The 20,021-nt window shown below is 41.4% G+C and overlaps 1 protein-coding gene across 3 annotated transcripts in view; it reads right to left on the bottom strand.

The window, feature by feature from the left end:
• ANO4 (anoctamin 4) overlaps positions 1 to 20,021 on the bottom strand; it is a 192,579-nt gene that overhangs the window by 80,394 nt on the left and 92,164 nt on the right. For all 3 annotated transcript variants that reach the window (XM_075600676.1, XM_075600675.1, XM_075600677.1), the window contains one exon: positions 5,997 to 6,161. In XM_075600676.1, coding sequence (XP_075456791.1) covers positions 5,997 to 6,161 — 165 coding nt within the window. The remainder of the gene's footprint in view (positions 1 to 5,996; positions 6,162 to 20,021) is intronic.

Consider the following 20,021-nt stretch of genomic DNA (forward strand, 5'->3'; position numbering starts at 1 on the left):
CCACTCAAATAGCGAAGCAAGTCACAATAAAGCACTTTCCTCTAATGGTTATGGTTCAGATCCCTTCTCCAGGACACACAAACGTCGAATAGCCATGCAAGAATATAAAGACCTAAAAGCCAATATCGTCTTCCTCCAGGAAACTCACTTTAGTGCAACATCCAACCCCCAAATTTCTAGATAAACAATACTGAACCTGTTTCCTAGCCTCAGCCAAGAGTAAAGGTACGGGGGTTGCCACCTTATTTCACAACAGTGTTCCCTTTAGCCTTGATGATCTATATGCCAATAGTGGGGGTAGATTCCTAATATTAGTGAGTAAAATTGGCGGGATCCCAATGACACTGGCAAATGTCTATGCCCCAACACAGAGAGTGAAAAGTTCTTCACAAGGGTGTTCGATACCCTTGGGGAACTTAGAACAAGAAGGGTGATCTTGGGGGGTGACCTAAACATGGTCATGGTCCCTAGCCTAGAAAGATCAAGCATAGGGGTCATGCACCCACAAGTCCTAGGGGATACTGGAGCTCTTAGAGAAGTCTCCCCCAGGAACGTCCACCCTTCTGGAAGCTAATTGACTCCATGTTATGCATTCTAGAGGGGATATCAAGCATCAGAGATGAGATCAAAGCATACTTTCAGATAAACCAAACCCCAGAGATCTAGATTACAACCATATAGGAGACCCACAAGGCAGTGTTAAGAGGCTTTCTAACTGGTGTGGCCAGCCACAGAAAAAAGCTAGATCCCAGAGGATCTCCACACAAACATAACAAATTATCAAAACTGGAGGAAAAACATAAAAGTGACAGCAATCCAACAACATTAGAAACAATTATCCAACTGAGAGATGAACTAAACATATGCCTGACAGACAGAGCTTAGAAGGAAATGCGATGGACCAGACAAAAGTTTTATCAGAAAGGCAACAAGGCCGAGAACCTTTTAGCTAGACACTTGAGAGACGGAAAAAGGCCAAAACAACATACATAACATTTTATGTTCAAATGTTCAAATGGTCTCCTATCTTTTGATCCCAATCCTTGTGCAATTTTACAATTGCTATCAGGCACTCTATGATGGTTACAAGCCCCCCAAATCCCCAACCAAACAGCACAAGGGTTAACACCTTTTTTGAGTCATGCACCTTCAAAAAACTGGGCAAAAACAAGATGGGCAAGCTTAACCAACCTACATTACTAGAGGAGATCCTCGAAACTTTAAAGGCTTTAAAGTCTTCAAAGCAACAGGCCCTGATGGCTTCACAAACAAATATTATTGTCAGGTTCTTCCTGATATCCTGGTCTACAGTACCCATACACATCCACCAGGACTGCTATTGCTCTTATTAGTGCTCTCAAAGACTCTGTAACCTGATACCTCTGCACCTGTGTTCTGTCTCTCGGTCTGCCTATATAAACTTCCCCTACTTGTCTCTCAGTGCCTGTTAATACTGGTTCCCCTAGCACCTGCTTGGTTCCTGTGTTCCCTGCTCCCTGTTGCTGTTGCTACCATTACTGCTGTTGCCTTGTCCTGCTTCCTTATCCCTGTCCTGTTCCCTTGTTCCGGTCCTGCCTCCTTGCCCCAGTTCTGTTCCTGCCTCCTCGCTGCTCACCTCTGCCTAGGACCCCACCCAGGATCCTGCCCACGATACGCTGCCGCCTGCGTCTGACGTCTGCCTGTGACCCTGTCTATGATATGCTGCCGTGTGCCTCCGACCTCTGCCTGTGACCCCTACGAGCCTTGCCTGTTCCCTGCTGTTCCTGCCACTGGGATCCACTCCTGCCATAGATCTCTCCTTGACAGAAGAAACAAGCAATTTAACAGTAATCATAGATGCCAATCACCAGAAGAAGATTTTGTTTAGTCTCATTCCTTCACCCTTGTTTCTGGTGATTCTGGGAATTCCATGGCTCATGATCCACAACCCATTAATTGACTGGAAGACCAAAATACTCACCTTGCTCTCTGTGCACTGCCAGCTGGCCTGCCTACCTAACATCAGAGTGTGTGGGAATACACAAGATTTCTTCTTCTCAAGAAAGTCTGCTGCCAACTCCATACTTCGAGTTTCTGGATGTGTGTGACAAGAAGAACGTGGATACGCTTCCCCCACATCATTCCTACGACTGCCCCATTGAACTATTACAGGGTGCTGCCAATCCCTTGAGGAGAATCTATTCCCTTTCAGAACCAGAATTGAAGGTTTCGTTTTTGTAAAATTCGAAATAAATTGTTATAAAGAATTACTAAAGTAATTACTCTTGATGCAATAAAAAAATGTAATCACTTTTTATTGCTCTGCTTTTCAAACCAGGAATATTTTTACACAATCCTTAGCCAAGTACTGAACCTTAAAGGCAGCTTGTGAAATTCAGCTTTCTAAGAGATCAAGTTCCCGAAAGTCAGATACACCATTAAAGTTGTAACAGGAAATTGCCTCTTTTTTCTTTCCCGGAAAATAGTATAGAAGAAAAAATTGAGGAGCATCGCTAAGGGAAAATATAGCCTTTCCTTTTTATCAAATAAGAAAGGTGTTTAAAGTTTCCAAGCACATATGTCTCATTAAATACTACATAACTGAACTCAAAAAGAACAATATTCAAAAATAGCTTCACACAAAGCAAGATCTATTGAGAAATATAGTGTGTCATTATTAAATGGTGACAGTGCCCTAAAACTCCCAATGACATCAATGGCAGTTTTCGTGCGATACTGACCGGATCAGCAATATCAGTTTAATGAATAACCCCCATAGACTGCATTAACCATTTCACATATTTGTATGTGGATTTCACTGAATCACAAGACAATTCTCAAATTAGGGCTACCAGCATTTCCATACTACTACAAATAACATACTGTGTGAAATAATACATAGGCTGAGCAACATACTTTGATGCAAAGATGCTACAGCAGAACGTTAATGGAGTAACGTATTTTGGCAAAATATAAACATGTCATCAGTCTGCTTCAAAATTGGGCGCACAATATTCAGGAGATAAACAGTCTGGAATTAATCCCATAGATCAGGGGTGCGCAAAGTGGGGAGCGCAAGATTTTTCAGGGGGGCGTGCTGGTTGCAGAGGCCCTGCACTCTTCCCCAAGGCATTTAAATTAAATGCCTGGGGATCGCGGGAGGCCTCTACAATGTCTCTTACCTTGTCTTTGGCGACACGTCGCCACGGCAACGCGGCATCAAATGACACCGCCAGGTCACGTGACGCCACGTTGCCATGGCAACCTGATGTTAAAGTGGGGTCACGTAACCCCTGTGGCGTCATTTGACGCCGAAGACAAGAAAGGAGGGTGGCGTGAGTTGGTAAGGAGAGCAGGTGAAAAAGCAGGGGGCAACGTTTGCGCACCCCTGCCATAGATTATCTATTAAAATATAAATGAATCAATTTTATTGTTGAAAAGATAACATTTTACAGGCATTTTGAATAAACATCTCTTAGTGAACTGATGTTGCCCAATGTTTGATTATTTTCTTCATTTTGGTCGCATCAGTTGAACTACAAGCTTGGGCTACCAATACATCATTTTGGGCACAGGACCAATGCAAAGAACAGGACTCGATCTACATGGCCACATCCCGGGGGCACAGTGCTGCACCAGACCACATTAAAGGGCTACACTACTATTCGCAATCCACACCCCAAAAGCACACTGCCCTCCACCAACCGCATTAACGATGCACACCACTGCGGCCTCCGGACACATTCCTAGGAACCTCTGTCACTTGATTTCATGTAGCAGGTCGTTTGTGTATTGATGTCATTAAGGAGGTAGTAAGAGATAAGGGAAACATGTACCATTGGTACTGTAATCCTCTGTGATCCACTTGGTTCTGCAGAAAAACACAGCTGTCTTGGCGGGAAACTTTTGCACAACAGCCCCTATCACTTTTGCAAACTCTTTTTAGCTGAAAAAATTGGACCCACTTTTTCTGCAAAACTCTTTTGGCAGGACACTTATGCAATACAATCATTAATTCTCGGACATTGCAAACCGTGTCTTCTGGTGCACAAAATCGACAAACAGTCTTTGATACATGCATTGTGCAATTTAGTTCCACTGGCGGAAAACTGCAATCCATTTACTTTTGTCAAACTTTCTTTAGCGGAAATTATGGGCCCACTTTAATTTAGCAAATCTCTTCTAGCACGATCATTTTAGCAAAACAGTCTAGTGCACTGCACATAAAGTCACACTGGTGGGGAACGACAATTTCTTGCTCTTTTGCAAAATTTGTAGCTGGCTTTCCGCGATCAAACTTATACTTCAGTTCCCATCTCCTGGACTTTGCCAGATAGAACTTTAACACGGTAATCATGCACAAAACATAGAGGCTTGCAAAATAGTTTCTTTGATCAAAAAACTCGCACAATTTTTGCTTATTCTGTGTAAACTTTCAAATAATTAGTTATCTTTAGTGAGAGAATGGGTGAATCACAGTCTTTGATAACAAATACTTGCAAGAATAGTCTTTAAAGTATAAAAGCACGGTAGGAAACACTCAAACTGTCAAAAAATCATAACACTTTTCTTCACATCGACAGTTCAACATCCAAAAATCACATAAACATTCTCTTTGCTCCAAAAGTTCCAAAACTAGCTAAAAATAAAAAATCTTTTATTTTGCATGCCAGCCCCACATTGGACGTCAAATTTTGCCTGGCTCATACACCGAGTTGAACTATACTCAGAGGGAGGGGAGGAGCTTTGAGTAGCACAGTGATACAGCGGAAGAGCAGAGGCAGCAGTGAAAGGTAGGAACTCCTTACTTCCCTTTTGTTAACCCTTCCAGCCCCTCCCCCTGGGACCCTTAACCCCTCCTCTATCCTCCCCCTGAGACTCTTAACCCCTTCCCCTCTCCCATCGGGGGCACTTAACCCCTTCCCCACCTTCACCATGGAACCCTTAACCTTTCCTCTCTTCCCCCCTCCCCCACCCGGGGCACTTAATCACTTCCCCACCCTCCCCATGGTTCACTTAACCCCTTCCTCTCCCCTCCCAAACCCACGGGCACTTAATCACGGGCACTTAATTCCTTCCTCTCTCTCCCCTAGGACCCTAATCCCTTCCTCTCTCCCCTCTGGGACCCTAACCCCCTTCTTCTCTTTCCCCTGGGGCATTTAACCCCTTCTTCTATCTCCACTGGGGACCCATAACCACTCCCCCCTTCCATGCCTGCACTTCACCCTCTCTCACCTACACAGCTTCCAACACTCTCACTCTTTATTAAAATGTTAAAAATTAATTAAAACAGATTTTTTTGACAATTCTTGGTTGTCGAAAAATCTGTTTAATATATTTTTAACATTTTATAAGTGAAAAGTGCTTTTAAATAAAGGGAGTATCTAAAGGTGAGAGTGATGGGACAAGGGGTGGATGAATAAAGGGAATGCTAGGGTGATGGGAGCAGTGTAGGTGAGAAAAGGTGAAGTGTAGACATGGAAAGGTATGGGAATGAAGGTATCTTTGTTCTAGTAAATCTAAAGAAAATGGATTTATTTTGAGAACAAATTTTATTTCGATTTACTAGAACTTTTTCAAATTTTTATTTTAGCAAATTTATCGTCATATATACTGTTATCGTGATCAATTTCTTAATATTGTACTGAGAATTTTGATATCGCCCAACCCTTGGTTGTCCCTTGCCCTGTTGCTAACCCTGCCACTAGGTCTAACCTGGTGTAAACCTGATGCCTGTTAAACTTGTGTCATATACAGTACATGAAACCTGAAAAGGTTTCTTACATTTGACGCAGATGGTAAAGGACAGAAGAGTCTCTAAGAAGCAGTTGCACTAAAAAAAAAATGCTACAGTACTCATGAGAAACCATAATTATAATTAGTATGACATACATTTCAAATTACTAATCAAGTATGCAATAGTCTAGATACTTACTACTGTAGTTACTCTATAAAGAGAATTCCATCCCTTTCAACCAATTCCAAAATGTTATTCAATGTAAAAAAAAAAAACCTACCTCTTTCTCCATGTGCAGACCTTCTGCTCTAATATTTCTTTCGAAAATTTCTCTTTTCTCGGACTGCAGGCTGGATTTTCTGTACACCAGTATATAGTCAATGCGACACTTTCCATCACTGAAAAACAGTCCATTTGTTCTCTTTTTCCCGGGTACACTCAGTACCTGAAAAAATAAAATGAATGACAAAACATCACCAGTAGTTACATGAAATCACTATATATATATATATATATATATATATATATATATATATATATATATATATATATACAGTGTTCGACAAACCTATACATTTGCTCGCCCCGGGCGAGTGGATTTAACCCCCGGGCGAGTAAATATTGGCCAAGCAGCACACGTTTGGTACTAGGTGGCGAGTAGATTTTTTTGTGTGGCGAGTAGATTTTTTGGTGATTTGTCAACCACTATATATATATATATATATATATATATATGTATATATATATATATATATATATATATATATTCTGAATTAACCTCTAGGCCTGAGGCTCTTCGTATTAGCTAAAAGAGCTTGCTGTTACACAGGTTACATTACTGATAGGCCATATAATAATTATAATTGTTTGTTCTTGTATAGCGCTGCTAGTTTTACGTAGCGCTTTACAGAGACATTTTGCAGACAGAGTCCTTGCCCCGTCGAGCTTACAATCTATGTTTTTTGGTGATAAAGTGACTTGCCCAAGGTCACAAGGAGCCGACACTGGGAATTGAACCAGGTTCCCCTGCTTCAAACTCAGTGTCTTTACTTACACCCATATTTTGAGTGCTTGATGCAATTGCTCAGACATGGATATGTTTTTTACAACAATCCAAAAGAATATTGGGGGGGAGGAAGAGGCTATCCTATATGGATGATGGACATAGCTCTTTCAAGAGCCTACAGTCAAATAGGCATTTTTTAAATGTTTAAACATCAAAACAAAATTAATGCCAAGATTATAGGATCTGACCATCGATACCAGTGAAAAGATACAGCAAGAGATTCTAAATTTGTCTTGGATTATAAAAGAGATGTTTCAGATATTTAAAGAAAAATTAAGAAATATCGGAACACTCTACTGAATGATGAACGATAAATTAAGAATGGTTCACAATTTATTGACGTTCTAAGTACTTTCACATTGGAAAATGAAACTACTGTAAATGTAAAACACATCATTATGAACAAAGCTGGCAATTTTCTTTGCCCTAGTAGCAAATGCTGTGGTTATATAATGAAAGGTCATTATTTACCAGAGCACTCAATCAGAAAAAATACAGAATCAACGATTACATATCACGTGGGACTAAATTTGTCAAATGCAATTTGGTAGGTGCACAAAAGTTCACTTAAAGTGCGTATCACTTAAAACAGGGGTGCGCAAAGTTTTGACCCTGCGCCCCCCTGCCTTCTCACCTCATGGCTTGCGCCATGGTTCTCGATCTTTTTTGAGCAGGGACATCCCAGAAGAGGCACCTCTGCTGTTCAGACCTCACTCCTCACTTTTATATAAGACACTCGCACTCCTTTTCACATGCACATCTACCACACTCATCCATTCCACAATCACTCTCAGAGATCATATTCATCTTTTTTAGAAATATTCACCTTTACCCCATCTCACACAGCACACTCACCCGCTTTCTTAACCATGAACACCACATTTCTCCCCCCCCCATCTTTTACTTACAGCACACACCTACCCCCACCCCTTCAACAGCATTCACCCCTCCCTTCCCACACAGAGTTCTACCTCCTTACCTCCTACCTTCCCACACTCCTAAAACATGTCAGCTGCTCATTGTGTGCACTGTGCCCTGTCTGGAGATGGAGAAGCTTTTCTCTCTCTCCTCTGTGCCGGGCTGAGAGAGAAGAGGATTGCAGCCTCTACGTTTCCAGGCAGTGTGGGACATGCCCGCTGAGCAGCCGGCAGAGTTCTTCCTCTGGGACTCCTGACATAGGAGCAAAGCGTGTTAGGACACCCCTCATGGGTCTGTGTTCTAATCATTCTGTACAATATGTATAGTTATTTTATGCAAGCCACTGTGGGTTTGACCTTTTTTCTTTAATCGAGTAGTGTGATGCATCTACCCTGTGGTGTCTATAGTTTAAGATTCGTACAGCAGCGCTCTATTGGCTACAAGTACCCAGGGAGCTACAGGAGTGCCTTTCCAGTAGAGACAATAGCGGGATTCCCGATCCGTGAACACATATACAAATAGGTGTTACTATCCTTTCCATGGACTATGGGACATACCTTGTGAGTAGGAAGAATAACTACGTACATACTGTGTATTTGCTGTATGTAAATTATTAAAATCCCAAATGAATATTTTGTATATAGGTCTCTCTCATGACTTAAACAGCTCTGGGGAAATAGGATGAGCACATTAATGGCGGTTTGTCTGAAAAACAGTGAGGAATAGCAGTCATAATAATCACCATACTGAACTGAATGCTGGAGCTGAGGACCCACTAATAATACTTTAATTAACATCCCACATGATCCAGAGTGAAGCAGTTATAAAGCTCATATTTTCTTGCATGTCAGTTGGGTATTATATATGAATATGAAACATTTATCTGTAGCTAAGGTGAAAAATAGTAAGTATGGTATACTTGTACTATGGGAATATATACTTGACACACCTTTAAAAAAAATTGTGGTATGGGAAGCTTTGCCCTTAATGTGGTGGAACATAACATAATAAAGATAAGAACCGTTGTACTATAGTATTTCAGATTACGGCGTAACGATGAAGACGCTAAAGTAGAGCTATTTTTAGGAGAAAATATGGACTGGTTAAGTGGGTCTGCACCATAAACACAGGTTTACATTTCCCTGTAATGATGAAGTATCAGTGTGGATAAACAACTCAGTACCAATAATGGCTTCTGGCTAGTGAGAACGCAAGTTCTGTTCACAGCAAACCACTTATTTATTATAGAGGGGTTAGAAATATCAAGGACCCAGGAACAAGTGGATCGGTGTTACGGTCGTGTACGTCGCTGTGTACTGTCCAGGAGACAGACCCCCTAGGCAGAGGTGGAGAGTGGAGACCGACCCATACCTGGGATCCGAATCCTGAAGAGTAGAGTAGTAAGGATCACTTCGAAATTTTAGAGTCCAAAATCTTCTGGACGAGATACTTCTGTTGAGCATCCACGGAAACAGGAGCGGGACGGGGTAGAGTTCTGGAAACCGGTTCCAGATTGCTGGTTTCTGTAAGGATAAGTGAAAGGTGCAGGGGATATTGAGTGATGCAGGAAGCTCCAGCTGGAAGGACACTTCGTTCACTCTCCGAGAAATCCTGTAAGGACCGATAAATCGCGGTCCCAATTTCGCGGAGGGCTGACGTAATCGAATATTCCGCGTCGAGAGCCAGACCTTATCACCGATATGATATTCGAGTGAAGTCCTCCTATGTTTGTCCATGTTTCTTTTCTGTGCTTCTGCAGCTATGCAAAGGGTTGCTTGAATGCCTTTCCAGAAATCCTGTAGGTCATCGGCCCTGGTATCTGCTGCAGGAACCCCTACAGTGGAGGAGTCGCGGTGAAAGGTAGTCGGGTTATACACTAGAGCTGCGAAGAAGGGAGAGCACTTCAAGGACTCTTGGGACAGAGAGTTCATAGCAAATTCTGCCAGCGGCAGCAGGTTCACCCAATCGTCCTGTTGCTCTGAGACATAGCACCGTAGGAACTGTTCCAATATTTGATTGGTTCTCTCCATCTGACCATTGGACTGTGGATGGTTGGCGAAGGAAAAATGGAGATCAATGTCCAAATGGCGAAAAAAAGATTTCCAGAATATTGTGATGAATTGGGAGCCCCTGTCGGAAACAATTTGTGTCGGTAAGCCAGGCAGGCGGAATACCTCCCTTATAAAAATATCTGCCAGTTCCGGAGCAAAGGGAATTTTTTTCAGAGGAACGAAATGTGCCTGCTCGATGAAATGGTCGACCACAACTAGGATTGACGTCATGCCCCAGGAGGGGGGAGGCTCCACAATGAAATCTATGGACAAGTGTGACTATGGACGGAAAGGGAAGGGGATGAAGTAAGCCACATTGTAGACAGCATGGCACCTTGGTTCATGCGCATACCGTGCAGGCCAAGACGAAGTCCTTGATGTCGTTCCTGATCTCCGGCACCAGAATGTCTGCTCGAGAAGCTCAGCTGTTTTCTTAATCCCAGGGTGCCCCACAATTCTGGATTGATGGCCCCAATTGAGGACTTGTAGACGAAGAGGGGAGGGAACGAAGAGCCGACAAGAAGGTATAGAAAGGCCAGCAGGGAGCTCAGACGGATGAGGTCCATGAACGTGGGAGTTATAGCAGCAACAATCCTGGAAGGAGGAATAATGGGCGCCTCGTCAGTCTCCAGCGCATCCTCAGAAAAAAACTGGTGGGAAAGGGCATCATCTTTAACATTCTTGGATCCTGATCTAAAGGAAATTATATAGTTGAAACGGGTGAAAAGGAGAGCCCATCTCGCTTGGCGGGTATTCAGCCTACGGGCCGCCCCCAGATACTCCAGGTTACAGTGGTCCGTTAGTATGGTCACAGGCATTGAAGTACCCTCAGGGAGATGTCTCCATTCTTCCAGTTCCACCTTTACTGCCAAGAGCTCCCGATTCCCGACATCATAGTTATGCTCTGCTGCAGAAGCAAAAAGGATGCAGACGTGACTGGAAATCCGTTCTCTGTGAAAGTACTGCACCGGCACCAACATCGGAATCAACCTCGAGGATGAACGGACGGAGAGGGTCCGGGTGAACAAGAATAGGAGCCGTGGAAAAAAATATTTTTAATTTGAGAAACGTAGTTTGTGCCTTTGGAGACCAAGAAACATGCTCTGTCCCGTTTTTGGTCATGGCCATTATAGGTGCAACTATTTTTGAGAAATCCCAGATGAAACTACGATAATAGTTCGCAAATCTAAGAAACTTTTGGATGGGTTTAAGTCCCTTGGGCAGTGGCCAATCTAGAATGGTAGAAACCTTGGTAGGATCCATCTGTAAGCTTTGAGCAGATATGATGTATCCAAGGAAAGCAAGACTAGATTTCTCGAATTCGCATTTTTCAAGCTTAGCAAACAGTTGATTTTCACGAAGGCATTGAAGCACCACCTTTACCTGCTCATGATGTTGTTCCAAGGATTTAGAAAAAATAAGGATGTCTACGAGATAGACAACAATACAAGACCCCAGCAAATCTCTGAAGATCTTGCTGACATAAATTGAAAAACTGCTGGGGCATTACATAGCCCAAAGGGCATGACGAGGTACTCGTTGTGACCATCTCTGGTGTTAAATGCCATTTTCCACTCATCCCCCCATAGCATTTGGCCTGTGCAATGTGTTACGGTCACATACGTCGGTGTGTACTGTCCAGGAGACAGACCCGCTAGGCAGAGGTGGAGAGTAGAGACCGACCCATAGCTGGAATCCGAATCCTGAAGAGTAGAGTAGTAAGGTCTGGGCCCGAGGTCAGGGCAGGAGAAGGCAGGATAAACGTGGTCACTATTCCGGGGTCAGTGCTGGAGAACGTAGAGTAGTAGGGGTCACAGTTCCAAGGTTGTCAGCAATAGGTAAGGTACAATGCAGGCAGGATACGGCTTCCAGCAGGGAACAAGGTATACAGAACCTTGCACAGGCAAGTAAGAGAGGAGAATGAAGCCTTATAAAGGGAGCAGGCAGGTGCAAGCAATGAGACCAGAATGAGGCTGACTTCCTGTCTCGGCGGCCATGTTGGTAAAGGCAGATGTCCTGCCTCAGTGGCCATTTTGGGAAATCCTTATAATCAGATGAAAAATATTGTATATTGCTCAGTGAAATGCCTTCTGAAATGGTCACTATTGTGTCACGGATCATGGGTGATTCGAACTCTAGTAAAAATAAAGAGTAAAGTTTTAACAAGTATGTAGCAGATCATGATCGTTCAGGGCTCATTTTTTTAAACTATGCTTTTAGAGTTATAGCATGTCCTTTTCAAGCCATTAAACAAGGAAGCCAAATTGACAATCTGTCTAAGTATCCAACATAGCATTACTTTTTGTAGAGTTTGTTTTTAGTGTTATAATTAAGAGATCTTGATGATTTCTGCCAACAGTACATTCTGTCTGCTGTTGCTTTTATGTACATAAGCCAAAAGAGATAGGAAGGGATATGACAGCATTTTAGGCTTCCACTTTAAAAATATTTTATTCTTGACAAACTGCAATTGTTTTGGCCTCAGGGTATAATGTGAGCTGCCAAGAAAATCTCTATGTTTCTATCCTACGCCTCTATTTACAGTACCAAGTAAGAGTATTAAAAAGAATATAGGTACAGCAAATACTCTAGTTCTAGAACAGAAATTAATACCTAATGTACTTGAGCTGCATTTATGGTCTTGATATCCTCAGATTTATCTCCATCACACCTCCTGTCCCCATTGACTTACAAGTTCTATTTGAGTTGCTTGATTAAATCAGGTGAATGTGCGGATTAAAGGTTGCATATTTTCCCAAGCATGACCGGAAGAAAAAGAGAATGCCTGGTGGTGGCAGAGAGGGTGCAGCTGAAATTAATTCTGATGCCAGTAATAAAGAAAACAGCGAAGATCATTCTGTTCTCTCTGTCTAGGTTGCTGATGATAAAGAAAGATTAATCTTAAAGCTGCTACTAGCCTCAGGCCAGGACAGCATGACTTACCTAAAGTGTCCTGGTACACATCGATACAGATCCGAAAACAAAAGTGAAGCTGCTGTTCAGAACCAGACATATCCCCATGTTGTGTAATTTTTCTGCTCTAATTAATGTAACCCTTTCCAAAATATGATGATCTACTTAAGAGAGAAAATGTAGCACCATTCACAGGTGAGAACACAGCCGTTGTTATCCACTTAAGAAGCATCATGTACAGATATAGCCAGCCTTACCGTTCGTGTGGTCACGGGTGACACGTCTCAGAACCGATGCGCTGGGGAGATGGCAGCAGCAATGGTGCAGTGGGGGGTCCATTCTTTTCAATGGGACCTCCCGCAGCGCTAATCCTTCCGGGCTTGCGGCCATGCAAACATTAAGTCCGGCTACATCTGTAGTATGGTCAGAATAAAGACGCCTTGCTAGCTCTGTTAACTCATGGCTCATAACGTCATGTTTGCTGAAGTTAACACGAATCCACAAAGCTAATTATATGCAAAAACTACGGCCATTAGTTAACTTATTAGCATAGGCTTACCAGCATTATAAGTTAGCACTGCCTCGTGTAAACTTGAAATAGCAATGACTCATGTTAAGCATGTCTTACCTAAAGGTGGGGTACGCTCCGTCCAAACCCTGAACTATGGGTTTTGAGAGAGATTCCCAAGTGTAAGGGCTCCCGTGCGGGGTTCGCTTTGGTCCATGCAGGCCCTGTGGCAGACAGCTCTGTGACATCAGCACCTGGCCCCTCCACTGCCAAAGGCACCAGACCACAGCTTACCCTGCTTCACAATTAACGTGCAATCTTGGTGCATGGTTGTGTAGCAACTGTCTCCCCTGCTGTAGTGCTGGTGCTAGCTACTTCCTGGTTCTGCTATCTGCTGATTCCAAACGCTGGTTCCAATTCTGGTTTGTCTGACTAGTCTCTATGTCTGCTGCCTGGACCCTTGTTTGTCTGACTACTCTACCTGCACACTTGTTGCTTTGACCCGTGCCTGCCTGATGACTCTTCTTGCCTGGTCCCTTACCTGCCTACTCCTCTGCTTACCCAGATCCCTGATTCCGTGCCCAGCTGTCACCCAGATTTGAGATATTGACTCTAACTCTCCTTGTGGATTTCTCTGTGGTGCCTGATACAAGTGCTATATACAGTATATCCCCCCCAAGCACACCTTTAGACAACACATTGATAGACACCTGTGCACAAAAAATTAGCACCCCTGAGATACCTTGGAAAAATGCTAATATGAGTAATTTGCATATTCTATTAGCATATTTCTCAGGTATCTCAGATGTGCCTATTTTCTGTGTCAGGTGTCTCCGCGTATTGTCTAAAGGTGTGTTTAGGGACATATATTATATATATATATATATATATATATATATATATATATATATATATATATATATACACATATATAAAAGTAACAAGTGTTCCTTACCAGGCAGACCAGAGAATCCAAGACCACGCAGCAAGAAAGGAGACAGCACTCAAAGTAACGTCCAACAGATGTATTGAAGACAGGCACAATCAACAATTAGGGAGTGCTCACCCCTAAGTGACAAAACCCACCATTAAATACCCACACCCACATCAAACACCATATGTGATAGGCTAATAGCCTGCCCCACCTCTCCAGCTAAGCTGAATGCAACTCCGTCAAAAAATAGAAAGATGACGTCATCAATGCGCCCTGAATCCCCCCGCTCCCGACATGCAAGGAGCGTCTCATGTAGTCAGGGAAACCACCTGAACCGATAAAAGGCTATTGCGCATGCATAGTGCCAAATGCAGAGACACGAAACGTCTTGTGTAGTCAGGGGAAAAAAAAAATTGAGGGGGAAAAAAAAATTGAATAAAATGGAGATTCCTTACCAGGCAGACCAGGAGTCCAAGACCACGCAGCAAGAACCGAGACAGCACTCAGATAGATATCAAATATACTGCACCGACACACTTTATTCGAGCAAATACCCAGTATGTACCTGGCAGATACCTGGAATGCGCCACTCCTCACCTCTGACAAGCCCCGTTGCGTTTGCCTTCCCAGCCTGGGTTCATGCCTGGCTGACGGGCGGCTGATCTGTTAAATGATAATGATTAGGATTTAATAGGCTGCAATGCTTCGCGTGTCTACCAGATGGCATAAATTCATGAATTGTAATGCAGTATATATTTATATATATATACTGTGCAGTATTGCAGCCAGCGGGAATAAAATGCTTCAATCCCTGCTGGAAAATAACTCAATGCACTCGGGCAGAAAACAGTCACAAACCTCAATACACCCGGGTATACCCGAATTCGTGGGACTAGCCGAGCTCGAATAAAGTGTGTCGCCAGTGTAGATGTATTGAAAAAAGGCACATTCAACCGACGTTTCGGTCCTGAAACAGGACCTTTCTCAAGGGAGTGCTCACCCTTAAGTGACAAAAACCACCATTATTGGTGTGCATGTGGGTATATAATGGTGGTTTTTGTCACTTAAGGGTGAGCACTCCCTTGAGAAAGGTCCTGTTTCAGGACCGAAACGTCGGTTGAATGTGCCTTTTTTCAATACATCTATATTTGATATCTATCTGAGTGCTGTCTCGGTTCTTGCTGCGTGGTCTTGGACTCCTGGTCTGCCTGGTAAGGAATCTCCATTATATATATATATATATATATATATATATATATATATATATATATATATATATATATATTTTTTTTTTTTTTTTTTTTTTGAGGCAAAAAGTGACACTGTGTGCTCATTTGCATGTCATTTCCCAGAATCCCTTGCTGCAGTGGAAGTGCTGTATTCTGGGTGATAATGAGGAAAGGCGGGGTTGCAGACCTGCCTAAGACATGCAGATGAGCATACAGTTGTATTTGCATATTTGCTTTCCTGTGGAGGGTTTTTGTCACTTTTTTTACTCACCATAACTTAACTCAGTATTATGGTTTAGCCTATCCCATAGCCTCTCAAGCATACCCAGTTAAAATCAACCCCACACTGATGAGACCCATCAAGGTCGAAACAGCTGTCTGTGGGTGGTTTTCTGGGTATGCACCTTAACCCTGGCTGTGCTCAAAGCTGTGACCATGCAGCAAGCTTAAGCCTATAGGGAACCATGTTAAAAATGGTTTTTGAGGCAAAAAGTGACACTGTGTGCTCATTTGCATGTCATTTCCCAGAATCCCTTGCTGCAGTGGAAGTGCTGTATGCTGGGTGATAATGGGGAAAGGCGGGGTTGCAGACCTGCCTAAGACATGCAGATGAGCATACAGTTGTATTTGCATATATATATATATATATATATATATATATATATATATATATATATATATATATATATATACATACTTAGTTAAGTTATGGTGAGTAAAAAAAGTGACAAAAACCCTCCACAGCAAAGCATATAGCAAATGGAAATATAACTATATGCTCATTTGTATGTCTTTTATATATATATATATATATATATATATATATATATATATAATCAAAAAATAAATAGATGATACCGTTCTGTGGCTAACGAAATGCTTTTATTTGTGCGAGCTTTCGAGATACACTGATCTCTTCTTCCGGCGATGTTACAATGAATGAAGCAAGCAAAAGCTATACTATAAACAGTGTCTATTGGAATGTTATCTGTGCTGGTCCTTCCCCCGTGTGGATGTGTTTTATGGCTGGAGGTGTCAAAAGGTTCCTGAGAGCAAGCTAACACGGTACTGATACCTCTAGATATATATATATATATGTAGATATAGAGGTATCAGTACCGTGTTAGCCGAGCTTCAATAATCAAAAAATAAATAGATGATACCGTTCTGTGGCTAACGAAATGCATTTATTTGTGCGAGCTTTCGAGATACACTGATCTCTTCTTCCGGCGATGTAACATCGCCGGAAGAAGAGATCAGTGTATCTCGAAAGCTCGCACAAATAAAAGCATTTCGTTAGCCACAGAACGGTATCATCTATTTATTTTTTGATTATATATATATACATATATATATATATAAAAAAGAAAAAAGCTGCGCCTCCGAACCAAATTAATAATACCAAAAATTATATAATAATTAAAATAAGAAAGGGGGGGTGTAATATTTGTATAAAGTAAAATTCAATATAGGATATAAATATACACCAAATATAATTGTATAATTGGATGACAAATACTCATAAAACACCTGAAAAATAATTTAAGAAAGACTAAACACTAAACTTCAACAAACAATGTTAATAATATTGTAATGACACACAGGTTCATACATATAAAAAAAACATATGATGATATAAAAACAAAAAACTAAAGAAAAAGGAAAAAACAGTCCTCAAATGGTAGTCCAATATGAAGTAGATACTTGTACAGGGGAACTCCGGCTGCTCTCAAAAGTGGACAAACCAAGTCCACAGGAAATCTAAAAGAAAAAGAGAGAAGAGAGCGCACGCCCCATAGCGCAAAAAGGTAATTTAATGATGGAAAGGGGGGTAGGGGGGTGGTTAAAATGCACTCACAAAGGTACAGATCATAAAGGCATTGCGTGATTATAATCACCACCATCCGGTTCTCGCTTTTTGTCCTTGATGTAATCTGGTCTCAGAACAGGATGGGTCCACGTCCCAGCCGATAGAAAAGTCCAACGGATATGAAACGTCCATAAAGAGTTCAGGAAAGTGTGGCTCTATATTCCTCAAGCCTCTGTAGCATCGGCGCAGGTCTCGGTCCGTTCCCTGCGCTGTGTAATGACGTAATGTCGTAGCGTCTGACGTAATGACGCTCCCGTACGCGTTTCGTCACTCGACGGGTGACTTTCTCAAAGGGCAATACTGAGAAGGGGTATGTCCGCTATTTATATACACAATCCAATAATGCTTATTCAACAGAACGCCCCTCATCAGCTGGAGATGCTTCAAACTTATTAAAATTGTAACCAATGTTAAAACACTCAAAATGTGCCTAATAAAAACTATTGCCTGATCGAATTGGAGGAGATTGATTGAACATATGTATGACTAAATACTGGACATTGCCAGACCCGAGGGACTCATATATATCCTATAATATATCATGAAGGAAAAATCTCAATTATATACCAAACCATAAGAATAATATATAAAAATAACATCATATCATAAATTAAGATATATAGACCCTAATAGACCCCTAATATATCATTTATGTAACAATACTATTCCCATATAGGGCGTAATACATGACAGGCAATGAAATTGAAATTACATCAGAATTCAAGGAGTATATGGACGAATAAATTCAATACTATTAATTGATAAAAAACAAAAATTTAAATACAAGATTTACAGATGAAAATTAAAAATTAAAACTACAATATTATAAAATGAAATGAAAAGTATCATTGGACAGATTATCCAAAAGGATATATATTACCAATTCAATTAAGGTAAATAATTTCAAAAAGACAATTTGTGAAATCAGATTCCCTATGCCACGAAAAAAGCTGGTACCTAGAAGGGGGAGATGGATAGCTAATAAATCAATTCACAATACTAGTTGATAAATTCATTAATGATTAATATTATTTGTTCTATTTTATTATGTTATATAAATATTAATTATTATCGCAGATTGAAAAAATGTGTATTAGGATATAAATATAGTGTAATCTGTGACAAATCTTAATATCTACGTGAATAAATACATTTTATATGTGTTTATGAGTGTATCCCAGGTTATATAAAAAAACATACATGGTATCAACTATTATAAACTAATTTATAATTACGAAATATATATGAGTGAAAGTGAACATGGTATTTCTGTGATAGTAAGTAAAAAACTAATGTATAAATGGATGTGAATATGAGTGAGTGCTAGAAGTGATTGTATAAATATGGTAATGAAACTACACTACAATAAATTGTAAATATATAATAAAATAAAATACTGTGACCAAAGAACCAGCAAATTAATTCTGTTATTACCAAAACTAAAGTGCCTAACATGAGGAAAGGCCAAAAAGAGAGATCCAGACAATGGATGACAGAGAAGAGCAGAAGAACTCCTGGAGAGGAAGGGCCGTCCAAGGACTAACGATACTAATGTACTGACGTCCAGGCATTCATTTAATCCACCTGGGCTGAGAGTGCCCAACTGGTGGATCCAAAAAGTTTCCCGCTTGCAGAGAATCTTGAAGCGATCGCCCCCTAGAGTACAAGGAGAAATGGTCTCAAGTCCCATCACTGTCATGGTTTTTGGATCTTGTTGGTGATAAAGTTTAAAGTGTCTAGAGACACTATGGGAGTTGAGACCTTTAATCACATTTCTCCTGTGTTCCAGGAAGCGAGTACCAAGAGTTCTGGTGGTGCGTCCAACATATTTTTGGCTGCATCCACACTGTATCAAATATACCACATAGGTGCTGAGACAGTCAATATAACTAGTGATGGGATATGTGGTACCTCTGCTTGGAGAATCAATCAGCATTTCTTTCTGGAGATGCCTGCAAGTAATACACCGATTACGTCCACACTGATGATTACCTAATGGACCCTTAGGATTAATAGTATTGGTCAAGGATGACCTCAGTTTCGTGGGGGCTAGCAGACTCTTCATGCTTCTTGCCTTTCTGTACACTACATTAGCTCGTTCTGGCAGACAGGATCCTATATGGGGGTCACACTTGAGGATGGACCAGTGATTATTAAGGATTTTATTGATCGATCTATAAGACTGGTTATAAGTTGTTATAAACCTCAATGTGGACACCTCTGTATTCATGGGTTCCACTGGAGTATCATAACTCAAGCAAACCCCCTTATCTCCTTTCTTCTTTGATTTATTTAATAAAACGGAAATGTCAATAGAGCTAACCTTACTGAGAGCCTCCGAGATCAACTCAGGGTCATATCCTTTGGATATAAACTTATTACTGAGTATTTCAGATTGGCTTTTAAATTCCATGTCCCTTGAGCAGTTCCTCCGTATTCTATGAAACTGCCCCAAGGGGACATTGTCGAGCCACTGCTTGTGGTGATTGCTGGACGCATGAACATAGCTGTTAACAGACACAGACTTGAAATGTGTTGAGGTGATAATATTCAAGTCCGCGTCTGTACTAAGAGCCAAATCCAGAAACACAGTGGACGCTGCATCAATTTCAAAAGTAAATTTAAGTCTAAACAAATTGTCGTTGAAGGAACTCAAGATACCAGATAGAACAGACTCTTCACCATCCCAAATGATAATAACATCATCAATGAAGCAACCATAGTACACGAGACCCGCCCTTGTACTCTAGGGGGCGATCGCTTCAAGATTCTCTGCAAGCGGGAAACTTTTTGGATCCACCAGTTGGGTACTCTCA

Source organism: Ascaphus truei, chromosome 5 (assembly GCF_040206685.1).
Source record: "Ascaphus truei isolate aAscTru1 chromosome 5, aAscTru1.hap1, whole genome shotgun sequence".
NCBI lineage: Eukaryota > Metazoa > Chordata > Amphibia > Anura > Ascaphidae > Ascaphus > Ascaphus truei.